Source organism: Struthio camelus, chromosome 26, assembly GCF_040807025.1.
Source record: "Struthio camelus isolate bStrCam1 chromosome 26, bStrCam1.hap1, whole genome shotgun sequence".
Taxonomy (NCBI): Eukaryota; Metazoa; Chordata; class Aves; order Struthioniformes; family Struthionidae; genus Struthio; species Struthio camelus.
Window position 1 is genome coordinate 5385119 of NC_090967.1, and position 26861 is coordinate 5411979.

The following is a 26861-nucleotide window of genomic DNA, read 5'->3' on the forward strand; positions in this document are numbered from 1 at the left end:
CCTGCGAGCTCTGCACAACAAACAAATGTGTAGTTTTTGCAAATTAAGCTGTAGTGATGTGACCCAGATCTGATAGGAGTTTCCTTTACATCATTCTCAACACTTCCGTTGCCATAACAAAAGGCAACTCCACTTTCTGTTCAGAGTATTACTTGCTCACAGGGAAACAAACTGTTGTTCTCCTAATAACAATCCTCTGATGCATAAATTGTATGGAATAATTTGATAAAAATGATGGTAGTGGTGTCTCAGAGGACACAGTATGCTTTGCACAAAAGTCTCCTCTTGGAGATCTTGGACTTCTCTCAAAGAGAATGTCCCCCGGGCTCCAAGGGAGGCAATAGGCCCTGTGAAGGGACAGCCAGATCTGACATCACCCAAGAGCAGTTGGAGATCTCAGCAAGTGGACAGATTTGGCAATGATAAAGGACAGCTTAAAAATATCTTTCAAGTTTGCTAGATGGAATAAAAACTAATGGTTTTCTAAATTCAATTAAGAAATGCTAAAGGGAGTACCTGAATTCTGTATTTCATATCTCGGGACTTTTTTTTACACATCCTCATCTCACAATGACGCACACAGAGAAAGAGAGGGACTGTAAACTAGTGAGACTGTCTAGAAGTATGTGTGTGTAAACATGAGTTGAGATTTTCTTCATGCTTCAGCCATTCCTTTGGAGCAGAACTAAGTAGCTTTACCATAATGAAACCAGAGATACCCTCTATCTTCCACTCATCAAAACTAAACTTTTCAGTCTAGCAATTCTACTTATATCTGTGCTAAAGGATGAATCCAAGATGACAGAATCGCCCTAAGCTCAGCGCTGAGAAGGGATGAAGGTGTCTGTGTAACGCAGGGTAGCCCCCCCCCCCCCCCCCACTGTCATTATCTTCCTAAGACCAAAAGAAGCTGTTCCAGAACATCATCTAGTGAACTGTAGTGATGCTAAAAAACTTCAAATATTCCTGAATAATGGCTTCATGTGGACTTTCTATACTCTGAAATGAAATTGCAGGCAGAATAGTAATTCTGAAAAAAATTGTCTCCCGGGAAGCGTTATACCAGCATAAGGCTTACAAATGGTGAGGAAACAAACACAAAAGGTTTGGGCTTTGGGAAGTGAAAAGTTATGGGTGGGATCCCAGAGGAACAGGAGACCTGTGGGACAAACAGATGATGAGAGAGGCAGAGAGATTCCCCAGAACTGTGCAGCATCTCAGGGTGACAATGAGAGACGCGACCAAGTGAGAGGAGGGGGAGTTGGTGTGATGGTGAAGCCAGGAAGAGTGGCCAAGGCATGAAATAATCCTGCACACGCCAGAGCCTGCAATACCTCTCTAGCAAGGCAAAGGCAAATCTGGGTTGGGGGGGGGGGGGGAGAGGAGGGGTGTCCTTCTTAAAAAGATCGTCATTTCTATTTATAGCAATGGTCAGTGGAAGCTTCCTATGCCTTGTGGTTCTGAGAAGGCTCAGACACCAGCACGCTCAGTGGCTAGGAAAGGCAGGATCAGCCTTGTGTTCATGGAAAATGTGAGGTTGTGCTGACACTGGTGGAAATGCTCTATGCTGCTAGCTGTAAGGCAGAGCCTCTGCCACCATGGCCGGCTGCCTCTCCTGTCTGCATCGCGAATGCGAGCTCAGCCTGGGGCAGGTGTTAGCTGCACTAAGATTTCTATCTTGACACCTACTGGCTTGCAGCTGAGGAACTTCCTGGAGCCCCTGGAACTGGGTGGGAATAGCAAGCTCTACGAGGAAGAGGCTATTTAACTTCCAAACGCTGATCTTCCAAGCATTAAAGATGTATGTTTGGGGCAGGCCTGGTGGTGTTTACACCCTCCTTCCCTAACCTGTTTTCCAGCCTTACATCTTTCGGGTTCAGAGCCATGGAATAAAAGAGTGCCTTCTCCCAGGGGGTGAGCTATTGCACAATGAATTGCATTAAAACCAAATTGTTACCCCACAGGGCAGGGATCACACGACTTAAAGAGATGTTAACAAGCCGTGACAAACCTCTGGCATTAGAATTTTCAAGCAAGCTGTTCTGCATCTAAAGCAGTCACTAAAGATCACACAGCATCTGAAAAATGAAGGCTGCAGCAATGAGTAACCTCTCTCTGCTCCACTCCAGAGACCTGGCCATAGGAAGCAGGGCTGTGATTTGCACACTATCTGAACCTGATTATGTCTAATTTTTTGCATACAGAGCATGGAAAGGATCCTGGCTGAGGCATGGAAAATATGTGGCCACATGAGTCATTCTGTAATGGTTCATAAATCCTGAGAGAATCACAAAAAGCAAAACATCTAACGTTGCATCTTCCCTGTCCCTGCCAGTGGAACTCCACCTCTCAACACACTCGGCACAAGGATGTGGGAATACAGCAAAAGCAAAGGAAATAGAATCATTTTCTCCTTGGAATAGAGGAATCTCATCAAACAGCAGCCAGGCTCAGATTTGCAACCTTCACAGAAGAGGCCATTCATAAGCCGAGCAGAAAGAAACGAACTATTGCTCAGGTTGCCAAACCAAATTTACAGTTCCTACTGCCCGGACTCCAGCTTCTGTGTTTACTCCCTTGCAGAGCCAGGCAGGAGACTGGAGAGCAAAAGCCTAAAACCCAGCAGCCTCTCAAGCTATGACCTCTTGCCTGCCCACTTGATTGCCGGGAAGTGGTCATGCCGGGGCATTTACAGAGGTGCTGCGAGAGGATTTGGGATTTCCCCAGCAATGCTGTGCCAGGCAGCTGGCAGAGCATGGAAGGGATCTGCACTCTCAAAGAGTTAAGGAACGGGGATCCAAGCAGCAAAGGATGCTAAAGGTTCAGGTAACATCTGCCAGTTCAAGGGGCCCTTCTTACAACCCTGCATGGGTCGTCCCCATACAACAAACAGATATGGTGTTGCTCCAAGGTGTTAGCTAGCAAGGAGGCGTGCTCTACCCTCTTGGGGGTTTACTGGGTGGAGACTACACATCGCTGGACAAATACAGCTCTCCTCAGGACAAGAGTGGCTGAAATTCACCATTATCTGCCCAGCAGCAGACACATCCTGTGGGCTCTTGTCTGGCCCCTTTCCTGCTGGATGGAGCTGCTCTCCCTGTTCCTGGTAGTTTATCAGTGGAAGCACAGTCCCTCTGTTGAACCCTGAGACCTTGACAGTTATCGTTCATTTGGTACAGCACTCCAGGCTGGTGCTAGTGCCGATTCTCTCCAGTGCAAACAACTCAAGAGTCAGGACTTTTAATCAACCTCTGCAGTGAGGTCAAGAAGGAAGACGCAGGAGCTCTGTCCCCTGTCTAACCAGGGAGCAGGAGGAGAAATAGAGGTGAACACTGAAAGGCCCAGCCTGACCTGAGGGCTGCAAAGGGGAAACTAAGAACCATTAACTGCCACAGTGTGAGGCTGCAGGAGCCCTGTGTAACCCTAATCCCAGGGAGCTGGAGAGGTCTGTCTGGATCTGAAGCTCCCCTGCACTTCTTTTATGCTTCTGTGAGAGGATGATATCTTGTCATGTCATCAGGAAACTTTTTGAAACAGGGTGGTGGGGAAAGACCTTGGATCTCCCATGTGGCCACTTGGATCTCTCCCAAGAGTGGGTGGCGAGGTGCTTGGTGCAGATCAGAGGTGTTCAGGGACGGTGGGTTTGGTTTATTCGCTAAACCAAATTCAAGCTGCATCAAACCCGGCCACATGTGGCATTTCCAGGAATATTCTGGAGGAGGAAGGAGGCTCAAATGAGTCACTTAAACCAAGGGTTCTCTCTGACATACTGTGGATCTGGATACATATGCCCCTCCCTGGCCCTCAGCTGACGCAGGAGCTAAGCATCTGCTTAGACAATGCAAACCCTGGGAATGTCGTGACAGCCTGGTGCTTCCGCCAGTTAAGGACTGATAGAAGGAAATGCGTAAGCAGGGTCAGTAATACTGCTGTCCTCACGCAGCTCAGAGCACGGCAGTGCGTTACCGGTTCCTGCTCCAGCATGGAGACCCTCAGGAACAGACGGCTGTCACACAGGCTTATGCTGTGCTGCGCCTTTTGGGGACTCTGCTTGGCCTCTTCAGACTACGATGGTGAGTGTATGTATTTGGGTGAAAAATTCCTTCTTAAAGTACTGGATACTTGGTATATTCATAAGGTCCCTGAAAATTCATTTTTGTGAAGTTATCGTATGGATGCACACTCTAATTGAGATGGGTGCAGACTCTAATTGAAGCAGGAGATGATAGAAGATACTTATGGAAGAGAAGAGAAAGAAACTGAGGTGGGACAGCTTAGAGGAGGAGTAAAACAGGGAGCACTTGAAACCAAGCCTTCAGCTTAAAGTTAGGCTCCTGCAGCCACAGCTTTCCCTGGGGCGGGGGGCTCCAGACCTGAGGATTCTTCCGAAAGCTGCCTGGAGGAAGCGCTCTCCAGCTCTCTAGGCCTGCTGAGAATTATATGATACAAAAATCATTTGTGAATTGTGGGAAACCACACAACAGAGGAACGGTGTAAGTTTGCACGGGCTTGCAGAAGACACCAGTCAGAGCAAGTCAGGCCTGAAAAAGAAGGTAAAAGGCTGCTCGAGCAGGAAGCATTCACTTCTCTCAGAACGGATCATTTGGTCAGGACAGGCTGGTTACTGATGTTTATCCCTGCACACTTGATTCTGTCAGTCAGTTTTTTCTGACCTTCATACAGTTTACAAAATTCTCTCACTTCTAGGGACCCCAACATAAAATGCAAAACCTTAGTGGCTGGGGTAAGTGTTACACATCCAGCCTGCTCTGCAAAGTGCCAGTCCCCAGGCAACTGCCCAAACAGCAAGTAACAAGACTGTTTGCCTTGACAGATTACTCTCAAAACAGCACCGAGCAGGTAACAACATCAGAGAACACACCGTGTCCCCGAGCCATTCCTGGGGAAAAGGCGATGATAGACAACACCACGTACCTGATAATCCACGAGGCCTCCCGCTCCCAGCTGAGAAGCATGGTCACAGTGCGGCTCATCCCCTGCCTCTACACCCTCGTCTTCCTGGTGGGGCTGCCTTCCAACGGGCTGGCCCTCTGGGTGCTGGCCACCAGGGCTGAGAAGCTGACCTCCACTGTCTTTCTGATGAACCTGGCTGCAGCAGACCTGCTGCTTATCCTGGTGCTGCCCTTCAAGATTTTCTACTATTTCCTGGGGAACAACTGGCCCTTTGGGGAAGGCCTGTGCCGGCTCACCACAGCTTTCTTCTATGGGAACATGTACTGTTCAGTGCTGCTGCTCACGTGTATCAGTGTTGACCGGTACCTGGCTGTGGTGCATCCTTTCTTCTCACGCTCTTTCCGCACCCCTGCCTTTGCTGCCTGCATCTGCACTGCCATCTGGCTCTGTGCTGCCATCCTCACCCTGCCCCTGACGCTGCAGCAGCAGTCGTATCCCCTGTATGGAGCAGACATTGCCCTGTGCCATGATGTTCTCCCCAGGCATGAGGATGACGAGTATTACTTCTACTACTTTGTCTGCCTGATTGTCTGTGCTTTCCTTGCTCCTCTGGTGGTGACACTGTTCAGCTACTGCTCAGTATTGCGAGCCCTCCTGGACAGCGGAAAGCGGTACTCCTACACTATGAAGCTCACTGCTCTCGTGCTGTTCACACTTGTAGCCTTCTATACACCCAGCAATGTTCTCCTCCTTGTTCACTACTCCAGCTATTGCTCCAAGCTGTATGGTGACCTGTATATCAGCTACATGGTGAGCCTGGCCATCAGCACCTTTAACAGCTGCGCTGACCCCTTTATCTACTACTATATTTCTGAAGACTTCCGGGATAAGGTGAGGAGAAGATTCTTCAATCGCAGCAAAAAAACCACCACATCCTTGAAAACATCCAAAGAAACACTCCCTCCAAAAAGTTCCAAAGATTCACCGGCGTGAAGCCTCCATCCCAGCTCCCCACTCCCAAGGCACTCACAAAAGATGGTGGGGTGAGACAGAGACAACGCTGAGACTCCACAAGTTTCATCCAGAGCAGAGAGCAATATTTTCTAGGAGACAAATCCTGGTGAGGAAGAGACAGGTTCTTCTGTTTGTATGCTAAGACTGAATTAACTTGGGCCATGGGCTTTCCTGTGAGGTATGCAGTCCAGAGAAAATGTGGAGTGCTGAACACGTACAGATCTGTTATGGGGACACCGTATGCAACTTCTCATCTGCTCACGTACTGCCAGTGGCACTCCTGCCAATGTAGCTAGGTTTGGTTTTCTTAATGCATCTTACAACCTGGTTGCTATGCGTGTTCTATTCCTTTCTCTGCTATTGCCTTGCTTGCTGTCCTTGATCAGATATTCCCTTCACCTGAGCTGAAAAAGAACAGACACTTGCAAAATCAAATTTCTGAACATTTCAGAAGTAAAAGGAGATGCCTATGTGAAAGATACTCCCCTGAGCTAAAATATTATTCCAGGAGCGTGGAACGCTGGCTTCTCTAGCAATTACATTCTTGGCTTGTCTAGTAATTAACATCATGGTAATGTCAGCCCATTGTTGATAAGGAATGTAAAAAATCACATTCATTCATTCATTTCCATTTTCGAAGATGACCTTTAGCACCCACAATTACTCTGAGGCAAAGATTGTATTAATGAAAAAGGGTTTTTATGCCTCTTGAAGGGAAATATTAAAGAAGGAATTCAGGAAACCCTCACTCTGGAACTCCACGTTTCCTTTGTGCAACATCACAAGCCTTCTCTGCTGAAGCAGGTGACCAAGCTTGTTGCTCAGTCCAGGAACGTGTTGCATGTTTCACAAATTATAGCTAGCTTGTCCCTCAGACGCAGCTAGGGCACATCCCAGGGAGCAGCAAGGTAAAAAATGAGTGATAAACCTCCTGAGAGTCCTTGAATTCTTTGGTTTTACTGGTACAGGCATGACTTCTGTCCTCAGCATAACCTATGGATTTAGTTAGCTTAGAGCCTGCAACATGAATAAAGAGAGGCAAACAGGATTGTTTTAAAATCAGTTTTTAATAAAATATTTATCAGAATCTAAAACAAACCCTTTTCTGGACTCAGATTTGCTAAGATTTGTGTGAACAAACCAAAAATTGTCATAGAACTGTTTGTGTGTACATGTATGTGTAGGGTGAAATGCTGGTGAAAACTAGAGCCTAAGGGTGCAGTACTGCACATGCAGAGAACGTGCCAGCTACTGAATGCAGGAGACCTGGTGTAGCCAAGCTGGAAGCCAGGGCTACTGTCACTCAATCAGATAGAGTAAGTATTTAAAAAAAAAAAAAAAAAAGAGGAACAAAAAAGACTGCACTGAAGTTTCCTAAACAGATGATCACAATAATTAAATCCAGGTTATTGTGCATTAAATAGCGTTAGCAAAGCAAACGCTGCTGTTTTAATGATGTTCTTTAAGTTGGAAATTGTTCTGATACTTGTTTTCTACTGAGGATGATTAAGGAGGAGGAAGAGGAACAAGACCAAAACACGTGAACAAGAATGGACAAGGGAACTATTACTTTAAAATAAATATCATGGTAATGATTACTCCACATATTGTACAGTTACAAATATAAATACTAGTTTCATCAAAAGGATTGCAAGCAAAAATCAGAGATAACTAGCGCTGCTACAGCTAGTCAGTAATGTAACTTGATGTAAGTAAGCATCTCTGTGTCTTACAAACCCCCTGGCACTTTTCTCCTTTTGCAGTGAGGGACCATCAGAGAAGGGAAAGGAGAAGCATCTCTCTGACAGAGGGAGACAAGTGTGTCCAAGCCAGAAACAATTCAAAGCCCAAAGGAGCAGCAGTTTGGCTGTTCTTGCTGGCTCTGCACCACTAAATTGGTCTCCTCCTTGGTGAAAAAAAATATCAATCCCTTCTCTCCAGACTATGATGGGCTGATCTTCACAAAGTTAGAGCCTGAGTTTTCAGTGCTGAGATGTCCTTGTGCTCTCAGGGACAGGTGTGTGACTCTGATATGCTTCAGAGTCAGAACTATGCCAAAGCCTATGAATAACATCAAATCTGATAAGATCTGATAAATCTGTGTCCAGTGGTTCTCACAGACCTAGTCCTAAAGAGTTTCTGTAATTCAACCAGGACTTTACAGAATGGAGGAAAAATGAGTATTGATTTTTTTCCCTAGACAAAAAGAGTTAACAATGATGGCAAGAAACAGGAAAAACAAATTAGAAGCAAGGCAAAGCTGTGCAGAGTAGGACCATCAGTTGGAGTGGACAGGCTCTGGAGGACAGAGAGTTTTCTAAGGTGTCCTCCATGTGCCAAAAGCCTCTCTGCTCCATTACTCCTGTGATGGAGGAGAAAAGGCAGCCCCAACTCAGTAACTGCAGTTTTCTTTATTCAACTCCTTAAATAAAAAGACTGCTTTAACTGCAGAAAGTAGTTTGGCACGGTAGAATTGGGGGCAGGCAGAAGCTACCAACAGGTACCTAGGAATAGGGCAAGACTCATCCTTTGGCAGAAGAGCAAACGGGCCCTGAAAGTGCCAAAGCTGTGAAGAAGCACCCAAGGTGAAGTCAGGCTCCAGCATGTAGAAACTAGCACTTCACCTCACATGCAGTGCCCTGCTCTAACCACCTTCCTTTAAGGATGCTAAGCTTGCTTTGCCTCAGCCTTCTGGAGAATCCAAGTCTCCCTGCCAGTTCCTCTAGTGGCAGAACAGAAGCAAGACTCCCCTGCCCCAAACAGGTTAGCGCAACAACACAGAGCGACCCTGTGGAACAAGGCTGGGATTGATGGGCTGGCACCACCAGCAGAAATTATTCAGCTGGCAGCAATGGAGAAGACATCTGCATCTTGAACTAGTACATTACATTACTAGAACAGAGCCTGAGGGAAACGAAGGAAGTCAAGATTAGTACCTGGCTAAGGCTCCCTGCCTTCATCTCCATGTCCCCAGGGGTGATGTTGTCTGACTGCCCAAGGATCTGAGAGGACCAAGCAATATAAAATGACGTCAAATACCTATCTAAAAACATTCAATGGATGAGATAAGGAAACTAAAGCCAGAAAGGAAACAAGGACAAGAGGCTGGAGAACCCAGAGCATAGATCCCATCTTCTGTGGGAAGATAGTCACCCTGACATTGTCAGGGTGACTAAGTGTCTCATTTTCCCAGACTCAAAGCATTAAACAACTGAGGTTGGAACCAGCAAACAGCAGGGTTTGCATTGTGCAGCTTTGATATTTAGAAAAGAAAAAACAAAAACACAAAAACAAAAGAAAAAAACCTCTTGTTGCAGCTCACACTAGGTCTGTTATTTACCCAGGGGATAAATATTGACTCAGGCCTGTGTGTATACACAATAGCCAGTGTCTGCCAGGCCAGTTGCTTACACGGAGATGGAATTTAGTTTAAAGGCATTTATTTACCTGCCAGACAGGAATGCAGCCGCCAGTGCTTCCGCTGTGCTGTGGGGACACAGTGAGGACATGGTCTGTTCATGCACACTGAAGAGACGTGGCAAAAACCTCTGCTGAGAAGCAGTGGGTACATATGGGCAGCGGCCACGTCAAGATTCTGTGAGGAGAGCTCAGAGCAGCCACGAAAGAAGGCTTGGAAACTTGCCAAAAAAGCAGTTCTGAAATTTCTGGGAACTTCAAGACCCAGACCTTCATCATGTCAGCTACATTCTGCAAATATCTGGCTCCAGACAAAAAAGACTGGAAACTACATATGCCCAACTTCTGGGATACCTCCTATTTCGTCCCCATGTGGACATTTTTCTGGAATAAAATTGCTCTTATTCTGGAATGGAATGTCTATACTGGGATATATTCTTGTCCGAGTTCCTGTGTAAACAAGCCTTAAAAATGAATGGAGTTGGGCTTTTTCCTGTTTCCATTCACCAATAAACACTCTCAAAAGACGTTTCCACCCCACTCTGGGTCCTGGTAACAATAGAAGTGGGAAGATAAAATATTAACGCTATTTTGCAACAGGCAGTTGCATGTAATTCCTCCAAAGAGGACAATGCTGCTCTAGGCAAGAGGGGAGACCAAAAAATGTTGGCTCTCAACATTTTGGAGACACAAAGCTTTTGTTTTTTGTTTCACCACATTGCTTGGGGCAGGTCAGTCTAAGGGAGTCCAGCCTCTGTGACACCAGAGTGGTTTGCACTGGCCAGCAGACCCAGGGCCCTATGGACTACGTATAGTAAAACATATTCAGAACAATCATTGTATGGGGGTCCTGGTGGGAGCAGAATAAAAGTGACTGGGGAAATCAGGCAAGCATTTAAAAGGACTCTGCCTTGGGTCAGTTTTATTTTCATGTCAGGGTTACAAGGAGGAAAAGGGGTTGCAGAGCTGAGAAGGCTGCACGCAGCACTTATCAGCACATAGTGCAACATGAAGGGGGCTCACTCACTTGACCCTTGTCACCGGTATGGCTCGCAATATCCCCAGCCAAAGCCTGCAGCCACATTGTGGACTGTCAAGCTTTCCAGCCCTGTCCGATGGACAGTAGATTTCCGTTCTCTTGTAAAATGGACCTCCTAACTTCTTTGACAAACATGGAGGCACTAGGAAAGTTTCTCTCTCGTGAGACAGTGCTGTGGGTGCAGTTGACTTATGGGCTGGGGAAGATGATTAACCTCTTGCTATGTTGTAATTAGCAAAACACTGATTTTTATTATTATAATTTGAGAGAAAACTCCTCAGCCATTTTTCCCTCAAACAACAGTTCAGCTAAGCACAGGGCTTGGACTTGGCTTCTAAATGGAGCTAGGAAATGGCATTTGTGGAATTTTGGTAATAGAGAAAACACTCTGAAGTGGCCTACAGGTTTGAATTCCAGCCTCTATTTTTCTCACCTAGAGGGGGACAGCACATTGGTCTCCCATCCTTGGAAGTACTCCTAAGAGGATGCACAAAAGGCAGCAAAACTGACAGAAAAAATAATGCTGAGTGTCCCCCTTAGAGCTCCAGATCCCCCCCATGGGGCAGCAAAGCCTACAGTTCTGAGGGCATCAGGAAGTAGTCATCATTTGGTTTCTGTTCTGCAGCAGGTCGTCTGTAGGAACAAACTCATACAGGAGTTCATTCTGAGCCTCTTCTTTTTATTTAAATTATATATTTCTGTTGAAAAGAGAACATAATGAAGAAAAGTCACTTTTCCATTACATATCTTTGTGAAGCATCACTGGGGCTGGGCAGAGAAAAGCTTAAAAGGTCACTTTTTTTTATTCTGCTAGGGACAGAGAAATCCAGGCCATGAAGACCTATGTGCTTTCCCACTAAGACTTTGTTCCTGATGATTCCTTGCTAAGGAGTCTAGCAAGTCAGTTGTCGGAATGCCCCTTCTGAGGATTTGAGTACATTTGATCCAACACATGAGTTAGTATATCGTATTTTGACTCTCAAACCAGATTTATGATTCCCCGCTCTCTGGCTCACCATTCCACTGTGGTCACTACTTCCTGAATCTTGTCCGCTTCTTTTAACGTGCTTGCTGTTGTCAGTTCTGACACAATCTCAAAAATGTCAACCTCAGATGCATAGGGGTCTGGGTCATATTCGTAGGAATAATATGACAGATCTGACTGTAGCGGAGGGCCTTCCTCTGCTGGAAAGGAAACCACAGAGTCTTAGGTTATGTTTAAGCCAGAGAAACTACATCGCAGCAGCACGTATTGCATCATTGAGAGAAGGGGAATGACAGAAGAGGGAAGGAATGTCAATCAGGTAGGCAAATGTACTCGGGCCAAATGAGCGCGCCACAGTGGTAAAGGAGGCCATGCATGTCAACACACCAATTCATGCATGCTTAGCTTCACATGCAAGCAGAAAAGCTCCTGTAAATCAGAATTTTCCGTTTCCCTTTCTGAGAGCTGGGCACTGGAAAAAAGTAAAAGGAATTGTAGAAAAAAAGGGGCCATGTAATTTGAGAAGTCTCAGAAGGGATTTTAAAGTATCTAACTTTAAGCAGTAGCTGAGGAGCTTAAGTTAGGAACTAATTCACCTTGAGATCTGTATATAGCGAAATAAGAGCGAGGGGTGTCTTTGGGAACACCTGAGATAAGAGATGAGTTAAACCGCACTCTGAAAATACACCCTTCTTATTTGCCTACTAGGTCCTAAGTTGAATACCTCAGCTAAGGAGGGACAAAACCTATAAAGGTGTGTAACATGTCTTTGGTGTGTCTCAGGGACAGGGAATCAAGGACTGTTTCACTAACCTGATCTTCTGTTCTGATGTGATTTTAGATAAACCCATTTCCCTTGTTTTGTCTATTGTCAATGTTGCTATGTTTATGCAAAGAGCAGACATAGCCCTAATGAAATATTTTGAGGCCAAGTGCAAAGAAACTGGAGTTTTAAGCATTGCTTTATAAAAATCAGTTATAAAGCTAGACAGCAGACTGTGTTAGAGCAGCTTACTTGGTGCATGTCACAGAGATCAGTGTATGGAGACGGAATGCAAATTTCAGTCTGATAGACCAGGCACCTACATCAAAGGCCTTGCCTTCTCCCTCAGCCTTAACTAGCAAGTAGCTATGTCTTCTTCAGCACAGTCACATACCACTAACGAATTTCCATCAGTTAAGAAAGGAACAGACACATCACAGGTAAAAATAGATTTTTATCCTCACTGCACTCACTCCACTCTGTGGAAAGACATTGGCTTGTCACTCACACAGTGTATTTCCCACTAAAAACAGGTTGTGACTCTCTGTTGTGGGTGATTCCTCACTGTCCAGAGGATAAGAACTGCAAGATAAAACTTCTAGGAATATTAATAGCTCTCTGTTTTGTAAGCCGTTCCTTGAGCCAGCTGCCCATCATCTCTATTTGCTTTCTAAAGCTACTACTCTAATCCAAACCGAAGTGATCACTTAAATATAGTTGCTGCAGGGAGGAAAAGTCCCACCATAAAAGTTTGCTCTGTTTAATGAGAACACTCTTCAAAGCCTTTGAAAATGTTTGTTCTTTAGAAATAAAATTTCTGAAGGCTCTTTCCTGTTGCCTCCCACATCTTCCCAGCAAAAGGCTCAGCCCTATGCAAGGGAACCCTTGGCTGAAAGGAGAGTCAGTCTCAGTGTTCACTTCTCCTTGGCCTTCTCCACGTGAGAACCTGCCAGATCATGAAGTCGTTCTGTGAATGGATGATTGCTGTCCACCAGGGACGGAATTAACATCACAGACCTCACTCTTCCTAGGAATGCAATATTGGAGGCAAAGCAAAGATGAAAGACCGATATTTCCTGTTGCACACAAACCACTCCCCCATCTCCAAATGTTTGTGCCTAAGCCAATGTTTGCTGAACACTGATGGGATGAAAGGAAAAATGGCCCATAGCCAGTCCAATCACTTCTAAAAAAGCATTGCTCCTGTGAATAATGTCCCTCCTAAGGGGTGTTGTGGGATGAATCCACCTGAAGGCAAAGTTCACTCTGAGATTCCAGTTAGGAGCTAGTGATGGGTGATAGTATCTTTTTCTTTTTTTTTTTTTTCTTTTTTTTAATAATAATGACACCAAATTAAAGTATCATAATACCGCCAAGAATTTGCTTCCAATTCTTGGCCCTTCTAACTGCTAGAGCAGAACTGTACAAATAACATGGCTCCAGCTGTGGGGAGAAGGCTAGGAGTCAGACAGCATGAACTTGGGTGGCCTGTCTGCTCAGAGCTGCACAGAGTGCAAGAGCAGCAGCACTGATACCACTGCAGCAGGAGAGTTTGTTATTGCTTTTCCATCAGATACATTTAGAACTGCAACATTACTGTGATGTGAATATGTTGCCTTCCACGGCCTTCAGCTACACCTTTACAACTTGGGGTTGAGAAAATATCGGCAATTTCAGAATAGCATTATAAACTATGGAAGCAATCAAAGCACCACTTCAACAGAGATGGTATCAGAACTGCTGAGGATCCCTGAGGCTCTGAAATTCACCCAGTATTTTTTGCACCCTAGCGTAACAAAGATTTTCGGAAAGCCACAGACAGAAAGGCACTCAAGATACTAATAGCCCGGTTGGCAACCAAAATCCTGCCCAAAGAGCTTTCATTCCAAACAAACATGACTAGAATGGCCTAAGAGAGCATTTTAGCAGAGTCTCAATGCTTAGAAGCAGAGTTGGGTCCCCACTGCTCATCAAAAACTTGTTTCATACCTCTATGTCTCAGTAGTTCACTTGTGAGAAAGAACAACCGAGGAAGGGGATTCAGACATGAACGCCTTTCCTTAGCATTCATCTCAGCCAGGTCCTAGCGCCCTGCACGCTTCCCTCTAAATCAATAGAATATTTCTAAAGATGCAAAGAGAACCTAGCTATTTGTGCACAAAAGGCTGCAGTTTTAAAGATCAAACCCAAGCCGTTCTGCCTCACTCGCTGCAACACCCGCTGTAGACTTAATAGCGGTGTAAAATGCTTTGACTACAGCGAGATGCTGCAAGAAGCCCAGCATCCTGATTTTTCAGGACCATCCATATACAGTTGCTTACCTTGAGGAGCATAACTCACGAGCTATTATTTATTCTACTCAACTCACTACAGTATATGGAACTATACTTGCAAGTCAGTGCTTGCCAGAGTGAGCCCAAATACATTATGAAGTTCCCCACTGTTTGCTAGAAGGAAGCTGTCTCTCGTTGTTTCCATTGCTGGGGTAACATAGACAAGAGCTAACAATGAAAGCATCAATCAAACGAAGCTGAGCCTGCACAAGTCATATGGCAAATGCAGAAGGATTGCAGACAATATAAACACCACGAGGTTCTACAAGAAAATGGTATTTCCTGGAGATTAACACACTGAGGCAGTTTCAACAACCTGCCCTAAACTTGATTTGGCTCCTGGAGTTTTGCATCCTTTTAGGAAATCACAGATTTAGACACGGCTCATCTGAACTTTCACTAGAAACCCAGAGCACCTGAGTCGACTTAAACCAATCACATGCTTCAATGCTAACAAACCAGTGAGTCCAAATGAGAACCTGTGTACAAGGAGGGATTCATTCATTTGTTAAACTTTGATTCATGTACCATGTGGCTGACCTGAGAGGAGCCCAGAGGATTAATGAAAATCACATGCTGGGCACTTTTCCTGATGCAGGATTTAGCCTGTTTTATTTTTGAATGCTCACTCTGCCATGGCTGCTCAGACAGCTCAGTTCAGAAGAGCATCTGTCTTCCAGGAGGCTCTCTGCTTTAACGCTCATAGATCCTACAACACAGCCAGCCCTAAGTGCTTTTGCTTAAACACACACATGGATATGAATAGCGATATAAAAATGTATAAACCTGTATAAAAATGCCACATAACCACCAGGTCATCACTTTTGCTCTAATTGAGAGCCTGCTGATCTTTCATTGCTCTTACCTTATTCAATATATTTTTTACATATTTATTTCTATTTTATATATTTATGTTATTATTGCTCTATTATTATTATTTGGCTTACTGATAGCTTACTGGGCTTATTGATAGCCTGCTTACTATGGCCTTGCATACCAGCAGTGTTTTGCAGAGCAGTTTGGGACCACGGCTTTAAGAGCTTCAGACTGCAAACAGAATTTCCATGCTGGGTACACCACATTTGCCCAGAATAAAAGATGACAAGCATTCATCTCAGTTATTTGAACAGTCTGATATATATTCATGCTAAGTCCAGAACAAAGGGAGAAAAAACAGGAAAGGCATTAAAACACACTGAGATTGGATGACTGACAGAATTAATCATAATGGAATACTCACCACGCTTTTACACCTTAATAAAAAAAACCTGCCCACCAACTTCTGTAGAGCAGAGGAAGGGCAAAGAGCATGAGGGTGGCTCACAGTTTAGACACACGCTAGCCTGAATTCTGGTGCAAGGAAGCCATGAGAAGGCAGAGAGACTTCTCTTGAAGAATTAACTTGTTTTACTGATTTGTTGGGAAAGTTAGAGGCCAGGAGAGAATTAATGAGTGGAAAGCAGCCAGGAAAAATCTAGTCCAGTTTATTTACTAGAAACAGCATGAAACAAACTATTCTATTGACCCTCCACTGGTTCTTGGTGAGATTTATTGTGAGCCATGAGCAAGTTCGACATGAGTCTTGGAAAAAAAAAGTGTATGAATGTAAGCACCAAATAAAATGAGCAGCCAAATTCCTGACTACTCCATCTACTGACCTTAACATTTGTGCTCACTAAGGCTCTTTATTCCAAACAGCAGCTCTGAGAGGATCAGGACTGCCAGCTCGAATTTTGCACAGAACTGCTAAAGGTAAAGTCAATCCACCCAGACTCTCCGAGTTCTTGCATTGGGTTGGTCTGTCGTCCTGTTCAGTTGTTTGTTGGGACAGATTACATCAGCCTGGTTTCAAGCAGGATCTTTCCAGCTTAATATTGAAGGAAAGATCACAGAGTCTGTATTGTTCAAACATACTAAGACTGAGAAAATAGGAGGGTCACTTGCCTATTCCTATGAACAATTACCTACATCTTGCATGTGCACTGAAGACAGCAGGTATTATGCAAGATTTTCTGAAAAAGACTAGAAGAGAGAGACTGGTATCAAAGACTTATCATCCTAAGTTTCCTAGACATCTTCATTTTATCTGATTTCTGGATATATTCTGTCTTTTCTAAAACATGAAGAAATAATTCCAGCATCTTCATTTAAATGTGCTTAAGAGCCATATACATTTTTGTAGAATGACGGGATAATAAGCTTTAATCTTCTTAAAGAAAAAAAGGCCTTGGATAAATGCAAAGGTAAGATATTACCTGCTGGAGTTTGTTGAACACTGGGTTGCTCAACTGTGAGGAAGAGTGCCTCCCTTTCTTCTGGCAAATTTTTGGCTGTGAATAAAAAGAAAAATAAATGCAGTGGTCATAAAATTTGTTAATAAACCTCTAGAAAACATTTGCATTTCTGGAGCTAGTATAGTTCACTGAGCTGTCACACTGCACATCTTGGAAGCACATGCAAAGTCCCCCCAGAATACTACATTTCATGGACATAATTTTTATTTTGGATTATCGCTTCAGTTCAGATACACAGGATCACCAGTTTCCTCTAAAATTCATTCTGATTGTTAAAATGTATACTCATGAGATCATAAAATCTAGTTGTTCTGAGCAAAGCAAGATGAGAGCTGCTCTTAAAATTTGTCTCCCATAGTACGAGTAGTAAAACACTACTAGGAGATTTTTAATTCTCCTTTTTGCCCTACCACACAGATGTGATCAATCATTTGCTTAGATGAGGACTTGTAGTGTTCTGCAACTACATCATAACAGAAAGGGGAAGCAAAGGAAACCTACAGGCAGAACACTGAGACATGGGGATCTGTTCTATCCTTGTATTATTCCTGCAAGATGCTACTTCCATCTGGCAATGGTTCTGATAAATCAGTCCATCTGATCCGCATACAGGCTCCCCATCATAGCCACAGTCACGTGAACACATGCATTGCTCAAAATACTCATCTTCCAAGCAGCCAAAAATGTTATTGCATGGTCCAGAGTGAACAAAGCCTGAAAAGAAAGCAAAAACATCCAAAGCAATATTTTTGCATGGCGTGGGGAAGGGCGAAAGCAGGTGATAGTTTTCTTTTATTTCTCTGACATACGTTTTCAGGCTGAATTCCCTAAGGCTTCTCATAGGAGGTTACAAACTTAGGGAAATAAAAAGCTATGGGATTAAAGCTATCTTTCTGAAAGAACCACATTGCAGCAGTCTCCAGACATAGGACAATGCAACTCTCCCACAGTTTTGTACAACATATAGGATAGAAAGGAAATGATAGTTTCTGGGGAAAGTTATTCCCGTCACTTACACATGAAAGAGTTTCATCTTCCTACAGTCAATTGTGGAACTCTCTTCTACAAGATATTTTAGAGAAAGACAACCAAATTGCACTTAAAAGTTTTACAATTATGTTTATTATTGCATCTCACTTTGTGCAGGCTCTTTCAGAATCATATCTTGCCTCTGAAGCATCTACTAATAATCACTTTGGTGATAAGAGGCCAGACTACATTGGTCTGTTTGGCTGTCCTAAGTTTAATGTTGCTATCACACAGACATTTGTAAACTTTCTACTAACAGAGATCCTGGAATAGAACACTCTTCTAAATATCATTTTGCATTCTGAACTCCTGGACAGTATTTCTTTGGGTTCCATTTTCCAAAATATCTGCTAGGTTTTGGTGCAACTTACCAACCCACTGGCTAGCTGAGCTTTCCACCTCATTGCACGTTGGCCCATCACAGAGCTCTCGAGCCAAGGGACTGTTTTCACTCACGTTGTAGAAACGAGTTGCTTCAAAAGCTGCAGGCCAGCAAGAATGAGAAATCACAACTGAGCCTCATGGCTAGAGCTCTAATACTAGCAAAAATCAAAGGAAAGCACCACATACCTGGCTCATAGTAATCGTACACTTTGATGGGAACAGGAGCTGTTTTCCCAACTATATACTCTCTGAAAGCTTGAAACTTTACACAGGTCATACACTGGCTAGGAATCTGTATAAAGCGATGTAAAGGACTCATTGTAACAGAAATCACACTTTAAATGAAGAGAGAGACAAATAACATGCAGCACGTGCCCCTGTGCTAGGCCCTTTGTGAGACTGAGGACACCCTCCAATACTAGGCATAGAGGAAAAGATGATGGAGTAAAAGCCTAACTAGATGAATTAAAATACACAATATTTTGCTGACCTTTACAGCATGTAGTTGACACAACAATGTCAGAAAGTTAAACCTGAAACTCAAGCCCTGGCTTGGCTATCACCACTCCTGCCATCGACCAGTTTGCAAATGCAACTAGCTAGCGATTTACTGATGATGACTAAGGCAGGAGAGATCTCATCTCATCTCCCTCTCTCAGGTATGTGCTGTGAGATCTGAATTAGAAGGTCGGGGTAAAAACGCTGTCTAACAAGGCTAACTGTATTGGAAGGTCAGATTGTTCTGAGGTAAAAACTAAGTGTTATCCCCCCAGAGATTCGATATGAGCTGAAACTAATAACCTGCCTCCCTTATGGTTTGGTTTCCAACCAAAAACACAACACCTACCTACCTCAAAAGAGGCGTTAAAGCTGCATCGTGATCCTCATCTGCGAGGGACCATCAACGACAATATACAGTATCTATACCCAGTATCTATATCCATTGGTCGTTTGCCTTTCATTGAAAAGCAACATAACGATTAAAAACCAAAGTCATTACCTCATCAAAATAAAAAAGGACTTTTCTTCCGTCAACTTCATATCTTTTTAATCCAATTTGCTTGTTCATCAATAACTGGGAAGAAACGAACAGGTTTAGTTTTGCCTCATTTTATAGAAAACATTTTGAAATTACAGAAGAGGAAAGATTTCAGACTTCTCAAAAATAGATGATCAGATGCTAAAAGGTTGGGATTTCTTCTGCTGGAAAATGATGCTTCAGGAAGAGAAAGGGGAAATGCAAAGAGGGTTGAAGTTGCTCTCAGACAACTGAGAAAAAAACCTTCTGTGTTCTTTCCTGCAATCTTAGGAGGAATGCTTGCAAGGTACACAGTGCCAAGTGCTTTTCCTGGTCCCTGGGGAGAGTGCATTTGTCTCCTTTTGACTATGCCTGACATGTCATCCATAATTTAATTGAAGAACTCCCAGATTGTTTTCAGTACTAAAGGTTCAAGCAAAACCTCAGAGACCCCAAACACTCGACAAAACCTCTTATTCACACTCCTTCAGACTGCCAGGGAATAATGCTGCTGGATCACACCAGGTATTAATGGCCTACCAGCTGAAAAATCCAAAATAGTCTTCTGCCAGGAAAATTAATCCTTACATTTGAAATGAGCAGCCATTTGAAAAAGCCCTAGGCATCCTCCCTCCTGAAGGACAGGGTCAGGCCAGGCCTCTGCTACCCATATTCCCTCCCTTGGAGGCCGAGAGACCTGTAGCATGCATCGTACCAGCCAGGCCCACAAACCCCCTCTGCTTCCATTTTTTAATTACTGGGACAATCCACACACCTAAGGAGCATCAGAACAAAATCTATGAGTACTTCCCACATCCAGGGTGTTACCGCCCCTAATCTACCCCAGCGTAAGAATGCTCTGCCTTGTCTCCCTATGCTGACTGCAGCTCCGTGTGTACCTCATGATCACAGGCTTCAGAGAAAAGTGCCAGAGCACTTGTTTATGGAATTACTGCACCTTTTCAAAGAACCTGTAACCATCTCCCTGGTACAGAATACTAATGAATGGCCCCTCGACATATAAATGTTATCATCTAATGAAATTGTATAAAATGTTATTTTTAAATTTCCATTAAAATTGCTATTACAATGCTACTATTTGTGGGAAAATTATCATCTTGATATTACAGTGACTGTCATATGGTATGCATGCTTGATCAGTGGATCAATCATCATTTTGATAAATTCGATTCAAAACATTCATTATGTGAAAAATATTTAATCCAGAAACTAGGGAGGATGATGGTCTGTGGAAAAGGACTCTTACTCTTGTGTTTTAATCCCAGTTTTGGGAGTGGAGTAAGGACCAGTGAGTTAGAGCAGATATTTTAATTCTATTCTCCAAACTGCTCCATTAGTTTACTCTGTCAGTCTATCTCATTTGTGATATAGGGATAACATTCACTTAGCTCATTGGTTTTTTTATTTTTTTTATTTTTAACTGTTCCTAAATTGTTTTGGAATCCTAGAATGAAAGCTCTGCAGAAGGGAGCACAAAGCATTATTATTATTATTATTATATATTAGGAAGAATGTCACAAAGCAAAGAGCATTTGTACTGCAATTTGCCCAAATCTGTTACCAACATTTTTAGCTGTGAATTTCTTCTGCATAGTGCTTCTAGCTGTAAAACCCTGCACATAGCTTCCTGCTATTACTGTAACAAGCAAAGGAACATGTGTTTAAGTCCCACACAATATGGAAAGGGCCAATTTAATTTGTCCTTATAATTTTAGGGGCCTGGTGGTGGCTGTTATTACTCAGCAGTAGATGGCTGCAGACAGTCCTTTTATGAGGGCTTGGAGAGGCTGGCGCCACAGGGAAATGCTCGGCTCAGCTAAAGTTGCATTTTTCTGGCGAAGCTTGATATATACCAGCCTGTGGTGACCTCCTGACCTTGTCGACACCCAGCATTATTAGAAGGATTTGTGGCTGCACAGCCAGGGGGGCTGCCGTCAACGTGCAAGCGAGTATTCATTAACCATCACTGCCCCGAGCTGCACGTGGGTCCGCTCTGTGCACACTGCTCCCTTGTGAGGGCCAACAACAAACAAGGAAACCTGATTTACAGCCCTGCTGCTCCTCACCAGGAGGAGAGAGAAATGGCTAGGCTAACAAGAAAGCACAGCAATGAGAATGACAGGACTTGCCTCTGCAGAACAAGGTGTCCAAAGTACAAGACAAAACTGGTGCCAGGTCTTCAGTGGAAGAGCTTCATTTTTTTGGAGCTTGATTTGGATACACATTTGGTATCCATGAATGAATTAGAGCAGTTATACCTGCATCTTCCCTGTCTACCTGTATGTTTGAGCTTTGTCCCTACGCTTCATTTTTACAAATGCAAAGGATGTCTTAAAGAAGAAGGATCAGCTCCTTTTTCCCCCATTAAGCTATGGGAAAGAAGGAAACCAAACCACTTGTTAATCTATGCCCTGATGAGTTTTGTCTTCTCCTCCCCAGATCAGGCTGCACTGCGACTCTTCGTTGTCCATCTACCCACAGAGGCAGAAACATGAGATTCAGAGAGGTGGAAAGATGAGAGAGAAAGTCTGCTTGTGCCTAATGTGCTGAAGAACTCAGATAAAATACAAACCAAAACCATGACAAGACCCTCACCTACTTCCCTCCTTTCTCTTACCACAGAGATATTGGAGACCTCCTACTGGCAGTCTTGCCTCATCTGAATAGCCATATTCTGTTTGTTGCACAATTTGTTGCATATGAGAGAGAATAACAGACTCAAAAATCAACAGGTAAATAAACATTACTATATTTTGCATGCATGTATTTGAAATAATCAAATAATTTTTTATATATATACATGTGCAAATAGATTTAAAATTACTTCGATATTTCCCGTTACAGGAATAATTTCATATCTAACCAACACATATCTCGGTACCAAAGTAATCAAACACATCTCCCTAATACTGAAAGGATCCAATTCTGTTCTCAGGGACTAATGTGCAAATTTCTCGGGCTTCACTGACAGCTCTATGAGACTATCTGACAGCAGGTTTTGACATGGATTGTAAGCCCCTGAAGAGGAATATGTTGGTCTCATTTTCACCAAGAAAACACAAGAGTTTAAAAAATAGATTAGTCAAATCAAGTAAAATCCTTGAGAAGTAAAAGCAATGTGCACTTTTTTCCTGAACTGGGATGTCAAATTAAACTGTTTATTCTACACCATGATTCTACTTTAAATTTCCTTTTTTTCTTGCATAGTGAAGATAAGGTTGTTTAAGGAAGAGGTCTTTTGGAAACAAAATCCTATTTATCTCTTTACCAGTTCTCAAGGATGGAATATAGTTCCTTTTTACACTTCTTCAGTTACACCATCCTTAAAAACTGTAGCAGCATTAGAGAAACAAACAAAAAAAAGAGAATACCCTGTAATGCTTTGACAAAATCTAAAGCAAACCTACAGATTACAGTACATCTCCCCTAGAGGGCTGGCTGGGTAAGAGGCACATTCTGTCCACCTCAGTTTGACTTGCAATAAACATGATGTTCTCCCAGAAGGAAGAGAGGGGAGAGGAAAAAAAAAAAAAGGCAAAAAATTCCAAGACAGAGAGCCTCCAAAGAAATGGAATCCAGATGTTGAGATAACACAGCCTACTAAGAAGCCATAAACAGCTCCTGTTAGAGCACATTTTCACTTCAGCATTTCCAAATGGGTCTCATTTAATTACTGTGGGCTGTGCTCAGTAATAGACCTTTATTTGACTATGTTAGGTAAATTTGTTAACCTTACTCAGAAGATCTGCTTACTCATTTTAGATAAATATTTTTTGACAAGTGAAATCCCCTGCCCCCCAATTTTAATTGCATCTTTTCAGATAGTGCTCTAACAAACAATGGCTTTTACTTCCTACTGCTTCCCAAAGGGAATCCCTGCCAATTAGAGAGCTGGGATCATGCCTTGCACTCTCGTTGCAGCATCTTACCTGCTCTAGGCTCTCAATATCTGCACGAAACCCTGAGAACAAGGGCACTTCCAAGACAGCCATGTTAGAGGATCCAGAGTGCAGCCATCTTCCAGGGAGAACAAAAAGGGAGAGAAAGAATGAGAATAATAGACTCATGACCCATGATAACAAATGGTACATGAGACAACTCAGGATGAAGCACAACTGAAACAGAAGTTTCAGAGAAAAAAAGTAATACAAAGGATCTAGTCTTCTTTAAAGAATTTGCTGGAAGCCATAATACGTTTGGTTTTTACAAAATCCTCTGTTCTGCTTTTATTCACCAAAAACTAAGCACAACTCACAGAGGAAAGAGATGTAGGAGACATCCAGGCAACCAGAGGCAGAAAAATAGAAGAAAACATGCAGCATCCTATGGGGCTGTTTGCCTAATTTTTGGATTCATCGCTAAGAAAGTGTACCTTAATAAAAGGGAGGAGCCTCTCGGAGGCTCTATTTCTGTTCGTTCCTGAATTAAGGCTGTAAATGGGTTGCATTGTAAGGGGAAAGGAGCCTTGCCAATACCAGGTAGAGTCAACTGAGACTGGTCTTTTGTAAATGTCCGTTTCCCTCCAGCATGTAACTGACACAGAGAAGGGTCCTTGCTAATGAGTCAGCAATCTCACTCTAGTTACTAGTGTTAAAGAATTCACTGTCCATATCATCCTCTATAATATCAGTGAAGACTCAAAAAACCCCAATGAAATCCAGAGTTGTTACTGCTGAACTGTGGATAGAAAAATATAGGGTAGTGGTGGAAAGAAAGTTTATTTGGGCCATTGCAAAAGATTTCAATTTCTTGCAGCACGGCAGAAGAGATGACATTGCAACAAAGAAGCTCCTCCTAATTCCAGAACAAGGCGCTCTCTTGTCTGCACTCAGAAATAGTCAGCTCTCAACTCTCCTTCCTTGGCAGCTTACCTGTTTGATAATTAGATGCATCACAAACACAAAAATGATGAGCTTGGGCCCAGGAGGGCTTATTAGCTCAAGTACAGCATTGAGAAAACATAGTACACAGCTTCCAAGTCTTCCAGACCTGGACCGGATCCTGCAGGATGACTTGGAGGTCTCTACAAGGAAACCTCCACACCTACAGCGGGTTTGTTTGCTGAAGCACTGCACAGAGCCACTCTAGATCTAATGCTGCACCCAAGCGCAGAAGTCCACAATGGCAGGGAATGCACTGTGGACAGATCCAGTTGGCTCTGTGTAAGCTAGTTCAGGGCTAACATTGTCCCAGAGCCAGTAAGCCTTGTTGGTCCTGAGCTAACTCCAAACATCACTCTTAGCCTGCATTTTTTCATTATCTGTTGTATCACAGCCCCCTCTCTCCCATACTGTATCATACTTACTCCTCTTCAAAGGAAAATACCACAAGGTCTCCACTCTCTAAAACAATAATTACATTATGAACGAAAGCCCTTGCTCAAAATGTTTCCTTTGCCATTCTTAGATGTACCCCTCTATTCAAACTGCCTGAGTAAGATGTTGAAGGAGTTAAAGAGCATCATTACAGGAAAGGGGTGTGGGGGGGGGGGATAAAGGAAGATTTCATTTGCTTTTGTTTCCTTTCCAAGCAATCAATCTCTTTGGACTGGGCTTCCTCTCAAATTTCTGTCTTTGCTCCAGCAATTCCCATGGCAGAAGTTTCAGAAATAACAACAGAAAGGTTGTGTTGATGCAGGGCAGCCTCCTTAGTAACAGGCATCTTCAAGGGACTGACAAGACTTCATAAGCCTGCCTCCTCAGTACAAGCTGCAATGCTTAGGCAGAGGGAGAGAAGGCTGAGAAAGTGGTGTTGTGCTATGTACAGCTAGACAGCAAACTTTTGGATGATGAGTTTGAGGAGCAGTAGGTTTTGAGTTGCTTTGTCACTGGCTGTTGTTGCTGGACGGAGGAATTCAACTAGTCTGAAAAATGCCCGACCCAGGATTTCACAGGCTGGTGGCAATCAGAGACCGTGCAGCTGCCAGCAATATGGCTATGCGAGCAAGGGACAAGTGCGTTGACAGAGATAACAAGATTTCATCTTTGCCTGGAGCAAAATATTGCATTCGCTGTATGATTTTTGCCTCCTCAGGAAGGAAGGAGACAGAAATAGATAGGGGAGAAAAAATTTTCCATTTCCATGACTCTGAGCTGTTCACTTGACTTCTGCTGTTTGAGTTAAGTGATCCTGTAGCCCCAGCACCTACTATGCCCGTCACAGAAAAGGAGAATGATAATGAAATCTGGGGGAACAGCGTCTTCTGTTATACAGTAACTGTATAACGGAACTGTAAGCCCTCCTTATTTACTCTGGTTGGGGGTTTCCTTCTCTTGAGCTAACTTTCCAACAGCTTCCTTAAAAACCAAAGCATTTTGTAAAGAGATCAGCAACTCCTGATATCTACAGCAGTACTACCAAGTTTAAGCAGAACATACGTTAAGTGGATTGAACATAGGTCAAATCTATTCTTACTGCTTTCTCTTTGTCTACAGACAAGCTATTTTCTCTTAATCCCTTCAGTTTCCCAATCTGTAAAATGGGGACAAAAGTGGTGATGTCTTTGCAAAGTGCTTTGAGAGCTAGGAATGAAACTTGTGGAGCTTTGGTATCATGCCAGGCATCTCAAAAAATTATTTTGTACATTTCTTCATATCAAACAAGCAGATAAGCAAGTCAGCTTCAGAGAACTTGTTAACAAATATCCACATATATTGTGTATCATTACTATAAAGTTAGATTCCAAACTGATACCATGGCAACCAGCATCTTTTATCAGGTTTTAGTATCCAAAACTGAACGCAGTTCTCTGAGAAACAGGTGGGTTCGGATACAACCTGGTGCTTCCTACCTCGTGCACGTCTCCAGTATAACTTTGTATTCCTGATGGTCCTGATCTGAAGCTGGGTCATCATCATCCACCAATGCCCTCTCTCTGTGCAACGCTTCAGAGCGATTTTCATCTGGAGAGACAGATCGCAGGAGATTTGGAGCTTGAAAATGCTGCTCTGACTTTGGTTCCTTCAGGTTAACCAGGAGCTGAAAAGCTGGTTTTGCTATAGGATCAGGCACATTGTAAGTAACATCAATCTGCAGCAGAAGAGGGAAAAATAAAACAAAACAAATCAGAGCTGTTTTTGGAGCCCCCATCTTTTGTAGCATCTGCAAATGTTCGTCAAAGGCTTTACAGGATAGTTATACAAAGCTGTACTAGGTCAAATTCACTCTGGTACAACTACATTTACTTCTACGGATTAAAGCATTTCCTTCCTCGTAGCAAGCTGGGATAAGAAAATAGCAAATAGACTATCAGTTTAGAGAGCACCTGCTCACACGCTTTCTCCAGCCCTATGGCAACTTTACCTGCATCAGACAGCAGCCTTCGCCTTTGGCGCTCACAAACAGCCCCGTCGGAATACTGGGGATCTGAGGAGAATTCACAGTTAGTTAAGATATAGAAAAGACATGGCACCAGAATGGAAATGAATATCAACTTTAGCTTTATCGTGTATGAAAGCTCTTTCCAGCTACAAACAAGAAGGTACAAGTGAAGCAAATACGGCACATTCTTTTCAGCATCTGCATTTAACAATGGCAGAAACTAGCAACAGGGCAAAATAAATGTTGGGCATTGGTTATGGTGAAAAACGCCCTCGAGTGTTTGCTGCCTCTTCCACATCAGAACACAGCCAAGAGTTCCCAGAAGGTTCC

General features: G+C 43.3%; 2 protein-coding genes across 7 annotated transcripts in view; one reads left to right on the top strand and one right to left on the bottom strand.

The window, feature by feature from the left end:
* Window positions 1–3844: 3844 nt before the first annotated feature.
* Window positions 3845–7026, top strand: F2RL3 (F2R like thrombin or trypsin receptor 3). The gene is made up of 2 exons (XM_009678065.2): window positions 3845–4073; window positions 4835–7026. Exons 1-2 carry the CDS (start codon window positions 3983–3985, stop codon window positions 5905–5907), a joined length of 1164 nt encoding a protein of 387 aa, XP_009676360.1. The 5' UTR covers window positions 3845–3982; the 3' UTR covers window positions 5908–7026.
* Window positions 6984–26861, bottom strand: part of CPAMD8 (C3 and PZP like alpha-2-macroglobulin domain containing 8) — a 55056-nt gene continuing 35178 nt past the window's right edge. For 2 of the 6 annotated variants that reach the window (XM_068920141.1, XM_068920140.1), the window contains exons 34-43: window positions 26514–26576; window positions 26002–26240; window positions 23141–23228; window positions 19173–19247; window positions 18359–18464; window positions 18160–18270; window positions 17261–17473; window positions 16721–16795; window positions 11401–11569; window positions 6984–11082 (exon numbers count right to left, since the gene is read on the bottom strand). In XM_068920141.1, the coding sequence (XP_068776242.1) occupies window position 11082; window positions 11401–11569; window positions 16721–16795; window positions 17261–17473; window positions 18160–18270; window positions 18359–18464; window positions 19173–19247; window positions 23141–23228; window positions 26002–26240; window positions 26514–26576 (1140 nt within the window). In that variant the 3' untranslated portion in view covers window positions 6984–11081. The other 4 variants (XM_068920143.1, XM_068920142.1, XM_068920139.1 and 1 more) reach the window with 2 other exon arrangements.

What these genes read in the sequence shown, in the direction of transcription:
- F2RL3 (XM_009678065.2), top strand. Translation starts at nt 3,983, where the DNA reads ATGGAGACCCTCAGGAACAGACGGCTGTCACACAGGCTTATGCTGTGC. An exon ending in GGCCTCTTCAGACTACGATG is followed by an intron (nt 4,074 to 4,834) that starts GTGAGTGTATGT and finishes TTGCCTTGACAG; the next exon opens with ATTACTCTCAAAACAGCACC.